Consider the following 15,607-nt stretch of genomic DNA (forward strand, 5'->3'; position numbering starts at 1 on the left):
CACTTTTTTGGAAAATTTATATAAATTGCCACTGGATTTAATGCTGGTTATAATATTTTGGTCCCAAGTACTGAAATGAATGCCGAAAAAATGACTTGTTTACTTTTGGCAATTTAAAGTTAATTTGGTGGCTAAATCTTGTAATATAATGAAAATTTTCCAAACCAAGATTTCCGCTTCTAATATAAAATATCCTTAGCACTTTATAAATGAAAATATGCTGAACAGGTAATATACGCAAATTTTGAAACAAAGGAAAAGAACTGTCCCTTTTTGACCCCTTTAAAATTATTCGCCAAAAGTAATTTTACAAAAAGGTTATGGAGCCATTAATATTTAGTTTTAGTAACTACGTAACTTTGAACTTATAAAGTCATAGTCATAGTCTACACTAATGTAACGCTATCCCTCTTGCACACATCTTTTCCCTCACGGATTTTCCTTGGATATACACATAGACATTAACTATTTTCATATCTTTAACAGCCGGCTGTTTTGGAGGCCATCTTTGATTAAGGTCTATTAGAGCAATGTTAATCCTCATGGCACTTTGACGACCATATTTTTACTGGTCGAACTATGGGAAATGTCTTATTTTAAAGATATAGTTAATAACCCATTCCAGAAATATCTATTTTTTCATTATTGTAAAGTTTATTTCAAAAGAATCTAAATTTGTTTACTTTATAGTTTAAATCCTCTAAAAAGTACACTCTATAACAAAGGAATAAGTGTTTTAATGCGTATTATTACTTATATTCAGATCCATTCCTTATTATAATTGATTGATTCAGCAAACGTAGGTGGACTATCGTAATTCCGGAAAGAATCTGGTGAACGAAAGTAAACAATAGACATAAACATTTTGTTAAAACTGTTACTGAAAGATATTCATATAATTAAATAACGATTCCACAATAAACACACTGTTTTGGAAAAAGACTTTAAAGTGTGATCTCGTTTATGGCTTTTAAACCATATACATATAACCTAAAACCTTAGTTATTAGCAATTTAGATGAAATTAAACAAAGGTTAGGAGCTAAGCGAAATGTAAAGTACTATTTCAGTGTATTCAGGTTGCTAATTGGTTTATATACAATATAAACTGTTATTGCAATCTAATTTTATACGGTTCAGTATATTTCCCAGTAATATTTCTCTTGCTTCAACGAAGATATAAATTATTGTCCAATTAATGCATTGGTGTAAATGTGTTTGTGCAATAACATTAATAAATTTATAATTAACTCGTTAATTATCAAGTAGTAAGCATACTTACAGTGATAACAGGCAGAGTTGCAGCAGATGGAAAGGTCACGATCGCAGTATATCAAGCGAGGCCAATAGAGATATGAAAGTAATTAGTTCCAAGCTTCCCAATTGGTAAGTCTTAGATTCGTTTAGGAAAAGTATTTTCAATATATTCATACATAAACTAAATAGTTACTTTATGTAAAGCAAATTAATTAATATCAAATGATTAAGAACTATGTTCACTCATTCTGATATTAAAATATTACATATTCACATATTACGTAGGTGTAAGCCGAATATAATGACGTCGTATTTTTTAATTTCCGGATATTTTATTCGTGTTCTTAATTTATTACTTAATTATTTAAAATAAATAAAAATGTGACTGTTTTAAAATAACCATGTGATAAAGTTTGTATTCTAAGCAATTTCCAAAATTTACTACATTTCAATATAAGGATTATACATGACGTTTTAAAGTGCAATGTCCTTAAAATTCATGTACGTGTCGATATCAGAAGGAGAGGCTGTCTTTTAAGCTCTTTATCCCCTGTTCGTGACTTGGACTACTTTGGTAAACTTCTCGTTGTTTTACCTGAATATTTCAAAGATTTTCGATATATCGTGCGTTTATTGCTTCTTTGTGTTTAATTAGAAAAAAATTTTAATAATAAAATACAAATTAATACATTTTGAACAAAGTTCTGACATACAGTATATATTAGTGGAATTGTAATTGATCAAGTATTTATAATCTGATAGAATTTCATCAAAAAACCGTAAAATTTTTGAAATTTTATTTGATTAAATTTTATCTTCCTCCAACCTTCAGTTTTAATTTAAGACTGCTCCTATTTTTGTACTTTAAATACAAACAGTTATTAAGCTTATGTAAGAAAGTGTAAGATGTTTTTCTCTTTGGATTCGTCTACCATGCAAAGGCATTTTGATGAGTTATTTTAAGAAAGTTTATAAATATGTTGTAATACTTGAGCAGTGTATGAAGTGCGTATATTTAATAGTACATGCTACATGGAGTAAATATCTTTACCTGTTATCCACAAATGAAATCCGCCAACATGGACTTTGAGAGAAAAGTGAAGACAGTTGGTTTAAATACTGGCGAGCCGTAGTTAAAAATGTGACCAAACATACACGTACCTGAAGCCTATTATATGACTGACCTATATGACCTATCTTATAAGATTTTTCAGTTCATAATCTATTAAAGAAACGCGTTCATAATAATTTCCAAAATCCTAGGGAATAATTTAATACCGTGATTTAGTCGTGACTACTGAACATGGTATTTCTAGGTTTCAAACCCTAATATCTGATGTGTACGATGGAATTTTCTAAGTCTATCTATCTTACGTTTTTAAATTTAGTGCAGGGGTTTCCAAATTGATTCGATCGAGGGCTATACTGAAAGACTTTAGAAGGCAGGTGGCCTAAGTACACTAATATATTCTATTCAATGAAAATATTGCTAGATAACATGTGTACTACCAACAATTGTACGTTCTACATTAACGGAGCCAATATACAGTAGTTTTGAAAATAAAATAATAAAACCTATAAAATATTGTTCTCGCTTAAAGCAATAGGGCAGTAATTTCGTTAGTGTGTTAATCGTTATACACTAAATGAGAACATTAAACGTAAAAGATCACTGATGAAATGTCGGATGTTGTCCTGACAAATGATAAAAAAATATTCTCGTTAGATACATTGGTTGGTATATTTAGGTTGTGTGATAAACATTATACACAAGTAGGTGACGGCATTAATTATAAATGGACTTTCATGCTGAGGTTCGTTTTGATGTGACAAATGAGAAAATATTGTTCCTTTTGGAACAATAAGGCGGTCTATTTCGTTTGTGTGATAAACATTACACACAATTAGATGAATGTTATAAACACAAAAGGAGTCTGATGTGAAATTTCGTTTTGTTTTGGCAACTGAGAAAATATTGCTTTCCTTCTAACAATAAGCCAGTAATTTTCTTTCTGTGGTAAACGATATACAGAAGAAATATGATTGATTAATTATATGAGTGGATTGAACCTAAAAGCCCTCCAGTTTCTTATTCTAAAACCGAAAAAATTTCTGTCATTAGAACAATAGGGCAGTAAATATAGTTTTTGGGATAAGCATTGTTCACAAGTAAATGAGGGTGTTAAACTTAAACGTACTCTGATTTGGAGTTTTGTTTCATTGTGACAACGAAGAGAGTATTGTTGTGTTTGGAACAATTGGCCACTCTACAAAGTAAATGTGATGTAGTAACATATTTGGATAGTAACAGTCGTCGACTTACAAAGTTTATGGATTTTAAATTGACGTGGTTTCTAAAATTACTCTATAACACTTAACTATATGATTAGAAAGTTACAAATAAGTTGTATAATTTAAAGTCTTAAATTTCTTGGCTTATTATCAGTCGGTTTTTATAGGAAAACAGCTGTATGAAAGATCTGTTAAAATGTTCAACACAATATCATTCCATATTTTAAAACGACAGTCTCGAATTTTAATACCTCTAAAACAGGAGTTACTAATTTTTATACCGATTACGAAAACAAACTTAAAATGCAACAATTGGGTAAAATAGTACTGTTTAGATTCTAATTAATGACTAGTAGCTGTTAAACGTAACAGCTTAAACTTCTATTCATTTCTTGGTTACATTTTAATACTTTACATAAAATATTTTAGGATGCATTGCATATCTTATTTCCGATCTCTTTTAATTTCTCTTAAAATTAATCCTGTAAATATATCTATATTTTTAGTCTTTTTTCGGAAGAGATCTTTCTGTTCTCTGTACATCACATTTTGTACTAAACGTTATACAGTTAGTATACCACAATTAGTACAAAAATAAATATATGATTTTCCATTTTACTTGTACTTTCTAAAGTTAATTACAGGGAAATTACAATAAGCGAAGTATAAATCATATATTTCGTCTGAAGAAGCATTATTTAAGATGTATCAGTATGCCCTTTTTTGTCACCAGGGTAATCAAATAAATTATTATGATTGTAAATAAATCACTGAAAATATTTTAAGTGAATTTAATGAATCTTTTAAGCAAGTTTTAAAGAATTCTGTGAAGAATATGATTTGTGTTTCTATACAGATACTTCACAACGACTTTACCCCTTCTTGCTATCTAGGGGACATGACAAAGCCAAGCTGACAATGAAGTGTCTCTTGTGAGTAACAGCTCAGTTACAACCGCTATCCCTTGAGGATTCACCATGAAAACCTGTGTTTACCCAGTGTCTACGTAGAAATTTTAGTTTCAAGTCTCTTTTGAATTATGTAAACATCAGTAGTTTTGTTATAGTGGATTTTCTAAAACACAATAGCGTCAAACTACAAAAAAAATCTTGTCTTACAAACTAACACATTAAAATTTGGTAAAAAAAATACATAATAAATTTACTTTAAAATGCTTTATGATGTTTGAACAACTTTAATAAATAATACTGATTATGGTATGGGACTCATAACAAGGAATCAATAATTAATACTCTATTGGCAAATGAAAGAGCGAGGGCTTGTCTTTTATTTACTGATAATATTCTATGTTGAAATTCAAAATGGAAAAGCCTTAAATAATATCATTGAGGCTAAATATATAACCTACGAAATACGTATATTTACCCAGTCTTGTTGTCTTGTTAATAAACAAAGTTGATCAGGCAAACTTGAATTTTGTAACGCGCATGGTCTATATATGTTGTGTTTATTCATAAGGGGTTATTATTATTTTTTTAATTTTATTGCAAAGAAAACGTCGTAGAGGCTCTATTGACAGTGAACAACCATGACTCTAAGTGTGTTGTTCCTGAATACTTATTTCTTACAGCTTTGAATAAAGGGACTATTGACAATGGTTATAAACATCTCACTCGCACTTCCGACGGTTGTAGACCGTAATATCCTTATCCAGCGAGCATATCCATAGATCTAACTGTTACACTTAATGCTATTTTATTTTGAGTACATCTAAATTTAAGCCATATGTACTCAAAATTCCCACTGCTTTATATTTTACCAGCCGTTTATAATTGTATAATGTAAAAGTTTAAACATTTCAACTAGCAAGTAACTGAAGTATTTTTCTTCGTAAAGTATACGCATAGAGTATCTTAGATCGTATTGCTTTAGATGAGTAATAACAAATACATATGCAGATTCTTATATGGTATGTAATTTGATTTTGTAAAGATAGTTGAACTATTGATGTTAACACATAAGGATTAAATTTTCCTTTGACGACGGAGGATTCTAAAGTAAACAAGATATTTTCCATCGTTCTGTGCAAAAAAAATAATGTATTAAAGCCACTTGTCGAGATCTAAAGTCTGATCTCTTTCTCAAGTGAATAACTACCTTAACACATAAATACAATATGAGTAAAAATAAACAAACTATACTAGCATGATTGTGGGCATAAATAAGGAATCACAACGATCACCTCTATTTACTCTATATTTAAAATATGCGCTGAATAATAAAAAACAACAATTACAACACTTAACAAACGAATAAAAGATACGATATGTCTTCACTGACCGACCAACTACAGAGAACTGACCGGAGACCTGTATATTAACTACATGGCGGAAGAAACAAGATGTTGGGAAAAAAGCTGAATTAGATTTCTAAATTAAGTTTTATTCATTTTATATTTCGGCAAATGTTCGGAAATATCCCGTTTCCCTCACAATATACAAGGTTCTATATTATGGTGATGTAAAACGTTCCTTTGACTCGATACCTGTCTTTAAGCCGGGATTTACTATCGGAAAATTTCCTCATCCTGCTTGCAGTTGGTAGCACTGTTGGTGTTATCCACAAACCCTTTACTTCTTCTTACATTCACTATTAGGTATTGGGTATTCGAAACAATTCTATACTTATAGTTTATTGAAAATTTATTTATCATTATAATAGAAAGCTTACATCTACAAACTATTACTTAACTTTGAATTTGGGAGATCTTAATTTTATTTTGACTAGCGATCACCTTATAAGACCTATTCAGCACGTCCTAAAGGGCGACTAGAACGTGTGAGGATCTTATCAAGCGCCGATGGAATTAATAAATAATGCAGTGGCAACAGACAAGGTTTGAACCTGTTCAATCCGTATTTCAACGCTATACTATTACAACCTGCATTCACTATTACAATTTATATACTAACAATATCTACACTGTCATAATATACATTTCCTGCTCTACACTACTTTCACTGTTGCAACTATTATCATCACATCGTAAATTGTAAAAAGCTCCAGTTGTATGTTTCTATTATTTGAAAGTGCAGAAGGCCGAGAGGTCTAAGACGTTGGACTGTGGATGTGAGCTCACGGATAAAGTCCAGGCTGTGCAGTAAACAGACTGAACTAAAAAGCAACGAGATCTTCCTTCATGCCGTGTAACATCATTGCTATTGCACCAACACCGTCTTTGCAATGACAGCATTATACGAGTACGTTCATGAAGTGAGGTTAGCGGCCTTTTGAAGGGCTAGTCGTGTATTTATGGGGCTTTTATATACTTGTGGTGTTATAGTGGATAAAATATACATACTTTAGTTTATGGTTAAAGGTGATATTTTCATATAAAAAGATGCAAATACAAGTATGAGCTAATTAAATCGAAATGGCTCTCTGAACTTACCTGCTCTTGTAGGAAATAGTATAATTTATTAGGTTAAAATAATGTTATTTTACAGATTTCTCGAATCCTTTTGTTATATATAGATATTGTTACCATTCAAACTGTTGGGTTGAAATATAATATACCTATACATTAATTCAGTGTGCCCACATGTACTTTCAGTCCATTGGGTTGTAAATAGATGAACCATGAGTAGGCGGTATTTGCTCATTAACCATGCATTGTTGGCCAACATCTGGTAATGGACTGGGCTTTGGCGGTAATTGCGTAATGCCATAAGCTAATCTGTTCCTACATCTCCTGCTCATCTCCTGTGGTTATTCATAACGGCTTACTCGTAGTAATACGCATATACCTGGTTATTTCTGTTCCTTCTTACTATTTAATTCAATTATTCATATACAAAGTGTCCAGAAATTATTCAACCAAACAGTATGGTATAGTTTATTGAGCTACAGAACATACAAGAAATGTCATAAAACAATTATAGTTTTTCATAAACAATTATATCAGTCTTTGTTCTTTTTGTATTTCCTTAAAATTATTATAATGCATATTAAACTGTGCACTTATTAAGTTTTAAACTCAAATTTGTAACATTATCTTTTAACTGTTATGAGTACATTTATCGAAAATATAGTCAGTTTACATATACATTTCTGTTTTAATATAACAACTTCCTAAATACTTTAGATGCATATTTTAGGATGTACAACCAAAAAGTGTTGTGCCTAATTTGTTAAAGTGGAATTAAACTTAAAATAATATTGTTCTTAAGACTACAATTTCAATCCTAACATATTTCTTTGTATTCATAATAAATTGAAGATAGCACTGCTTAAGCTATCGGATATTATTAATCTGTATCTTGAAATTTGTAACTTTTTATAAATTTCCACGAAGGAAATGCAAAAGAGACTTTGCAAGATGCTCAATCAGTAAATAAATAAATACTATAAACAAATATGTAATGAAATATATTATCTTATTTACTTATAAGAGTACTGTATTGTCAGAAATTGTACAATCTTGTATTGAGGTATCTTAGTTTAGAACCATGCCGTTATTTACCTATTACAATTCATGCATACCCTAATATTATTTAAATTTCTTTTTAGAATATATTGGATTTATAGTATGTAGATCTTAGTTTATTAGTAATAAACGTGCCCCTATGTAAAGTTATGAATAAACTGTTATATTATTACATTATTTTTCTTGGTAAAGTCACTATACATTCATTTCTGTTCTAACTATTCAGCATCCATCGTCGCCAACACAGTTAATGCACGTTTAGTGGGCAGAACTTGAAGTCACTGCTGTCAAGTTTCAGTGGTCAATTTACATCTTCCCGAGTTCAGTCTACAAAGATGCGCCTCTTCGTCTTGGTCGTAATCACTCTGTGCTCTCAGCTCATCGTACTGGAAGCTGCAGTACCAGTACCTAGAAATATTTCTAACAGTAGGTCATAGCTTTGTAGTTTTTTTACAAATTATTTTATTAATCACTTGCAAGGGTTTGTATTTTAGATAATGTAAATGTATCTTACAAATTTGAAAATATTACTGTAAAGGTTTCTTTTAATATATTTTACCATTTTTAGAAAAGTAGTTACTAATATTTAAAATCATGTATTAGCTGTTAAATATATGATTTTAATAGGAATTCAGTTTATAATATTATCGTTGGTGCGAGTAATCATGAATGATTTTGTAAAATAATAGTAATTGTTAAGTATAATGTACATTTAATCAATCAATCACATACGGCTGTTAACATTTTATACAGAGTGAGGCTATTCATACCTGTCCGCAATACAAAGCTGCTGAAGCGACAAACCTGCCTTCTTTGTTGTGACGAAAAGTACTATATTTCGACCCAAAACATTCTTGGAAAGTATTTTTTTGAAAGGAAGGATATCCCAAAATAGCAATTTTAGCCGGATGGGATCATGTTTGATAAATGTTCAAATGTAAAGTTAGGTCGAACAGTATCAAATTGTAAAGTCTCTAATTACTGAATATTTACAAATATATATATATATATATATATATATATTCAAAAATGTCTCTTATTTTGACTCTTGATTGCCATGTACTATAAATTAATGTAGTAATATTTAAATTCGATACCAGAATATAACTTTTTGTTCTTTTGGGTATATTATCGTTGATTTACTGCATACGGTTGATGAAATTACGTTCTTACTCTAAAACGTTATACAGTAACTCACTGCAACTTTTCATTATTACTTTTGTAACTAGCCCACCCTGAAAGTGAACAAAGTAACTAAGAAAATTACAATTAATTACACAGTCACATCGACTTATTGCAAATCGATCTGTACGGACACTTTTTAGAGATAGCTAATATCTAAAATGACAATAAATCTACAATGACCGCAGTTTACCGCAGCTGGAATTTTCTTTTTCTATATGCACATATCCTGATGACTGTTTTTATCGTAGATTTACCTTGGTGGTAGCTGATGCAAGGAAGATAATGAGTTTAGATCCTGGTACTACAGATTATTGACATGTATACCAAATTAATATGTTAAATTCAAAAGAAGTATAACATAAATATTGTGTTGTATTTCGCATCTTATCTATAGTTGTGAGTATGGGAGAAAGTTCGAGCAAAGTTACTTAAACCAACACAAAGTACTGAAGTTCTATATTGACGAGGAAGTGTTCCTGATTTGTATTTTCTATATATGTCTGAACTCAACCTGAACACCTAAATACTGAATCATTACATTTTGAATTTTTTGTTTGTACATTCATTGGAGACCATTGATTATTCTCAATCCAATTTTATGCAAGGCAAAAATCGCTTCTGCAGCAGTCTTACCCAATGCTAATGCAACAATTACCCAAAATTTCTTGAAATTCATGCAGTAAAACTTTCAACATGACCGAACAACTTCGAATCTGATTTATACATTTCACAAAACCCTACTTGCTCTACTTTTTGTGTCATCCTAAGTGGAAGGTCAAGAACCGTATATACGTTAAGGCAAAGTTAATCACTTGGAAAGCAGTCTCTACAATATTAGTATGAAAAATGAGGTATTAGTGAGTAAACTGGCTACGGGTAAAGCCATTAATAGAAAGAATAAAATGTATGGATCCCAAAACTGAACCCTGGTTTACACTATATGCAAAATTTAAAGTTTTAGAAAAAGGACCAATTGATACTGTGGCATAATATCTGAATGTGTCCTAAAACTTGCACTACTGTCACTAAAGCCAAGGAAGGACAATCTGCAATCAAGTGATTCGTTTAGCTCGAAATAAAAATACACTACTAAAAGCTTTCGGATTATAAATAGTAAGTGATCTGCTTGCAAAGAGATTGCTCCAATAACATTCACACAGCAATTATATTTATAGGTATGGCATAAAATTTCATGTTGATGTCAAACCACATAGTTATAAAAAGAGATGATCTTACTAAGTTGTAATATTTTATGAAATAAGCCTTGTTTATAATATTCATTAAATAGATCCATATCATAAAATTATAATGTTATTTTTAGTGTATTATTACAATTATAATACAGTACTAATAGGTGATGATTTACGTGCAAAATGGCACTAAACATTCTGTATTATCGTAACATAAAATTGTGTTTATCCCTAAAAACAAATTTATAGTTATAAATATGTGTTGCATATTTCAAAATTATGAAACTAATCAGGTATTTTTAATGTTTTGCAGGCTCTGGCTGCTTTTTGGATGGAAAAAGCTTTCAGGCTGGAGAACAGTATGACATTCCAGGGGAATGCTTCTTATATGTCTGCGAGGGTAACGAGCAATGGAAAACAGCTACGTAAGTTATACTTAAAGAAAACTAGAAGAATAAAACAGCAATACTTAGTGATAATATACCTATTTCCTTACTAGTAAGGTATTTGTCCCATTTCAATATAATAATCATAATAATAATTATATTTTTAGACATCTAAATCTAGTATTTATAGACTAGGGCCTTTATGAAGAACGTAAGGAAATTTGCATATTACAGATAGATAGAGAGGTGAAGAGCAACCCTTTATTTTTTACCCTAAACCAAAATAGATTTTTCTAGGACCAAGAGGACCTAAGTTTCGAGTGGTTAAGAACTTTCTATCGAGAGGTTTTGCAAAGATGGGAAAAATATTAGATGAACTGCTATTTTATTTAAATTCAGCAAATATCAGACAAAAAACGGTTAGTTTATTTTCTCCTTTATCACTCAAAACTAGATTAAGATAAGTAGTAGAAAATCGAAGTTCGTGACAGCTATCATATAGATACGTCCTGTAACCCAGACTATTAGGATATGAGACCGTGGAAAGTGTAACATGAAACGCGTGGGACAAATTAGCCTATGGGACTAACCTAGTGTATCCCTAGCTATGCAACAAAAATGTTATTTATATCATATTATTTCCACATCCACTCTGGAATCCGTAGCCTCCTTCATGTCTTTAATATTGATCTACCTACCTAATACTTTTTCTGTTCCTATGGGAATCCTGCCTTGATATATTTTTATTATTATTTATTTTATTATTAGACCCACTTAATTTTTAAATTCCCGCATGTGTAAAATATGTCTTTCATCTCCGTTTTTAGTATTTGAAGAACATTAATTTTTATTATTATATTTACACATATTATATTCGAATTTGCAGTTTTGTATATAATAACTTTTATTGTAGGTATAGACAAATATGGAAAAAATAATATTATACGTTAATTTCAGGCTCCAATTAACTCTTGAAATCCTAGGCGTATAACGAATACTCAAAATATTATTGTCTAAAACTTCCATATATCTGGTATTTATTATTTCAACAAATAAAAGTACTCTAAAATGTCCCAAACACTATTTCTAATACAACTCCAAACACCTGCAATGTGAAATATGGTTATGCTGAATAGTGCGTTTTCCGAAAATAAAATTTCAACTACCATAAGAGTGTCATGACACTTATAAGGGCCACTTCCACTCATAAACTGTGAGACTGTCGTTAACACTGTCGATTCGACTATTTGAGACTTACGTATATATTTTCTTGATCAGTACAAAACGCCTAACTAAGCTGTTACATCGGAAATTATTTATTTTAACCAGAAATGCTCCTATTCACCCAAACCTCGATATAAGAGTTAGTCCTAACCGTCGCCTAACCATGAACACTGAAATAACAGGTACTTTGGGATTAAACTGACCACACCCAGACATGAATCGTTATTTGACATTTTGCTTTTACTTATTACTAGATTAGCTTAGAACAATATTTGGTCAATATAAAACAGGAATTGTTTTATCGCAAACCCCTCCCCATCCTCAGACAGAGGTCAAAGTCGAGCGTTCTAGTAGATAACGTGATTGCAGAATCTCGCTGCCCGTTCAGCTGATGCGTCGCTTTGTTGTACTTCCGTGTTTTACCCTTAAATTTCTCAAAACACAAAAATTCAACAAAAACAAATATTACCAAACAAAAACTAAACTCTTCATTGAAAAAAAAAACACACAAAACTTGTTTTTATTCTTGATTACACTCCTCCACCCAAAATGCGAGTGCCGGCCATCAGAAGGTGCTGCCCCGCGCTATGTCAACGAAAGAAAAACATCCCTCGAGATAGTACCTATCAGTAAAATATCAAATTCTAGAGGGGCTGGTCAGAAATATAAATTGAATTGTAATAGAATGGCAATTATGTACCCCGCAAAAAACGTAAATAATCATGTGATGCCGCGCGGCCTGCCGTAATCGGGATTCTCCAGAAAGATAACAACGACAACAATACCGATAATAATACCTGAAAATGCTTTTTGATTGATGGAATGTTAGTTCTGTTACTCAACTACATCGTTTTATAACGTTCTAAGTTCATAATGAAAAATATTTAAGCGTTGGAGGCATATAACGGAATCTGACCCCATTAACAAGTGATAATCGTTGTAAGTTTGTAATTTTGTAATGAAAGAGTAGTTTTTTCGTTTTATCATGTTTCTTTCTATAAACTTATATTTTTGTGTTCTTCATACTGGTGTGGTCGGTAAAATCCCAAAGTACCAAATAATATGTACCTTATCGAATGCCTAATTACGTTTAAAATTTTCATAGAACACCATGATATTACATAATATTTGCTTTGAGTACGTAGACTGCGGACTTTTAAAATTCGTGCGAAGTTGCGGATAATCCTGACGTTTTCACAAGCAGTTTTGTTTCTATGTTTTCTATATATTCTTTAACTAATTCTTACTGCATTTACCTCATTTGAGGCATGACGAATAAAATGAATGATACACATGTATATGAGGCGGCACAGTCTTTCTTGGTCAGTAAAATTAACTTTGATGAATCAAGTTAGCTATAACTAAAGATATGTACGTGGGAATCAAGGATAGCATCAGAAAAAACACAATATGTTACATGTTGCCTTTATATAGTTGTTTGCTATTTCATATTCGTAACTATCTCGTAATTGTAGTTTATAAAGAGAAGGTGCTTTGAAAACCTTATATATCTTCTAAATTTAATTCAGAGATAATTTTTAGGCTAAGTAAAAACAATGTTCGAATGCACCTGAAGACAAGCAAAAATTTGCATTAAAATCAGTCCAGCCGTTTTGGAGGAGTTCTTGATCAGAGCAAAAAGGAAAAATTATTTGTGCCGTTGGAAATACAATTAATTCGGCCTTATACGCCCCAAAACGTTATATAAATGTTAGTCCTAGCCATATTCTAACCATGGACACTGAAATAGTATTTACTTGAACGTACGCCTAATTACGTTTAAAATTATTATAGAAGAACATCATATTACAATAAATACGTTGAGTACTATTAAATGCTTTCAAAACTGCGGTTAACGGTTTGAATGATACATTAGACTGTAAAGTTCACAAAATCTCTAAGTTTATAACGTAATAAACATTAAAACGTGCGAAACACACAAAATATGTTTTAATATTGGATTTCATATATGTTATTTAACTAGGCGAACAACTACTCTTCAGTTATTTAAGTTAGTTATGTATGAACTCAGTATAAATTATAAAGGTTCTGAAAATATTTAACTCTTAATACTTTGGAATTTCATTTCCAGATGTCGGAGTGACTTTGTGCCTATAGGTTGGACAAGTGTTCCAGGGGACACTACCAAGCCATACCCGCAATGTTGTGGCCGTCTGATTCCTCCTAAGTGAAGACTGCAATGAATTTTGACACTAATATTATATATCTTGGGGATAATTACTAATCACTGCAAATTGTTATTGTCATTATGCTTCACTATAATATTACCAACAAACAGCACAAATATTGACATAAAACAATTACCAAAAATAAATAATAATAATAAAATAATTACTAAAAATATTTTTGGTTATCATATAAGTTTAAAAATCATTTTTAACCAACTGATTACAATATTTGGAAAGATTCTAAACTAAACAGTTTCACTATGACTAACGTATGGGTAAAATTAAGAAGCTTTAGTATAAGCCTAAAGATTATTTGTTATGACTAGATATTAGTATAGTCTTTCATAATTATAAACATAGCTTATTTTATGCTTTATGTTATATTTATATGAAATCATCATGTAATGTAAAATACATATCATGTAATGCTTTAGATTAAAACATAGTGTATCAGGTATTTATCAAGAAACATTATTTGTATGACTACAATATTTGTTTATTGCTTATAACCAACAATCAGTTTAAAACTCAATTTATTTACTGATTGTACCATTGCAGTAAGCACTGTTCAATTTTATTACTTTATTATCCATCTGGTGATGGATTTAATTAATCCGAAACGTACTTAACATAATTAAAATAGTAACAGTTTTATAGGACTTTTATTTTTGTTAATGTTTAAAATAATGAAATATATTTCCCCGCATTTTGATATTGGTCACATGCTAAATATTTTCTGTTAAACCAATTTGCTTCAACTAATCTTGGACATTCACATATTTCACTGACTGTAATACTTGTCTGTGTAATTCAATCAAAGTGGTGCATAATAAATTCAATTACTATATTTTATTGAAATATTTAATCCTATCATATCAACATTTCACCTTATAGAACTGTAAGGAAAATATGACTAGTGAAATGTGTAGGGAAAATAAAGTATAATAATTGTATGTAATAATAAAAATAATATTGAAATGGGTGATTTTCAAATATTAAAAAGATACAAGCTTATTTTGGTAAATTGAAATAATAACAACTTGTATTGAACTCATATTGTATAACTATATATATATATATATATATATATAAATATATATATATATATATATATATATACAGTATATATATATATATATACAGTATATATATATATATATATATATATATATATATATATATATATACAAGATATAGACTAATAAAAGATTACTGAACAAAGTTGTCTGAAAGTTCAATTTATAATTTTGCCAAAGATATAATTAAGTTTCTAACGTATGAACTTTCCCATAAAGGTGTGATAGCAAATTTGGTATATTATGCTCTATGTCTGTGCATTTATATATATATAAAACTTAATTATATCTTTGGCAAAATTATAAATTGAACTTTCAGACAACTTTGTTCAGTAATCTTTTATTAGTCTATATCTTATGAG

General features: G+C 30.2%; 1 protein-coding gene across 1 annotated transcript; it reads left to right on the top strand.

Annotated features, from left to right (window-relative positions):
• Nucleotides 1-1,286: 1,286 nt before the first annotated feature.
• On the top strand, nucleotides 1,287-15,016 carry LOC124353773. Its single transcript, XM_046803772.1, has 4 exons — nucleotides 1,287-1,385; nucleotides 8,222-8,421; nucleotides 10,684-10,795; nucleotides 14,073-15,016. Exons 2-4 carry the CDS (start codon nucleotides 8,331-8,333, stop codon nucleotides 14,170-14,172), a joined length of 303 nt encoding a protein of 100 aa, XP_046659728.1. The 5' UTR covers nucleotides 1,287-1,385; nucleotides 8,222-8,330; the 3' UTR covers nucleotides 14,173-15,016.
• Nucleotides 15,017-15,607: the final 591 nt, after the last annotated feature.

Source organism: Homalodisca vitripennis, chromosome 2, assembly GCF_021130785.1.
Source record: "Homalodisca vitripennis isolate AUS2020 chromosome 2, UT_GWSS_2.1, whole genome shotgun sequence".
In the NCBI taxonomy this organism is placed as follows: Eukaryota; Metazoa; Arthropoda; class Insecta; order Hemiptera; family Cicadellidae; genus Homalodisca; species Homalodisca vitripennis.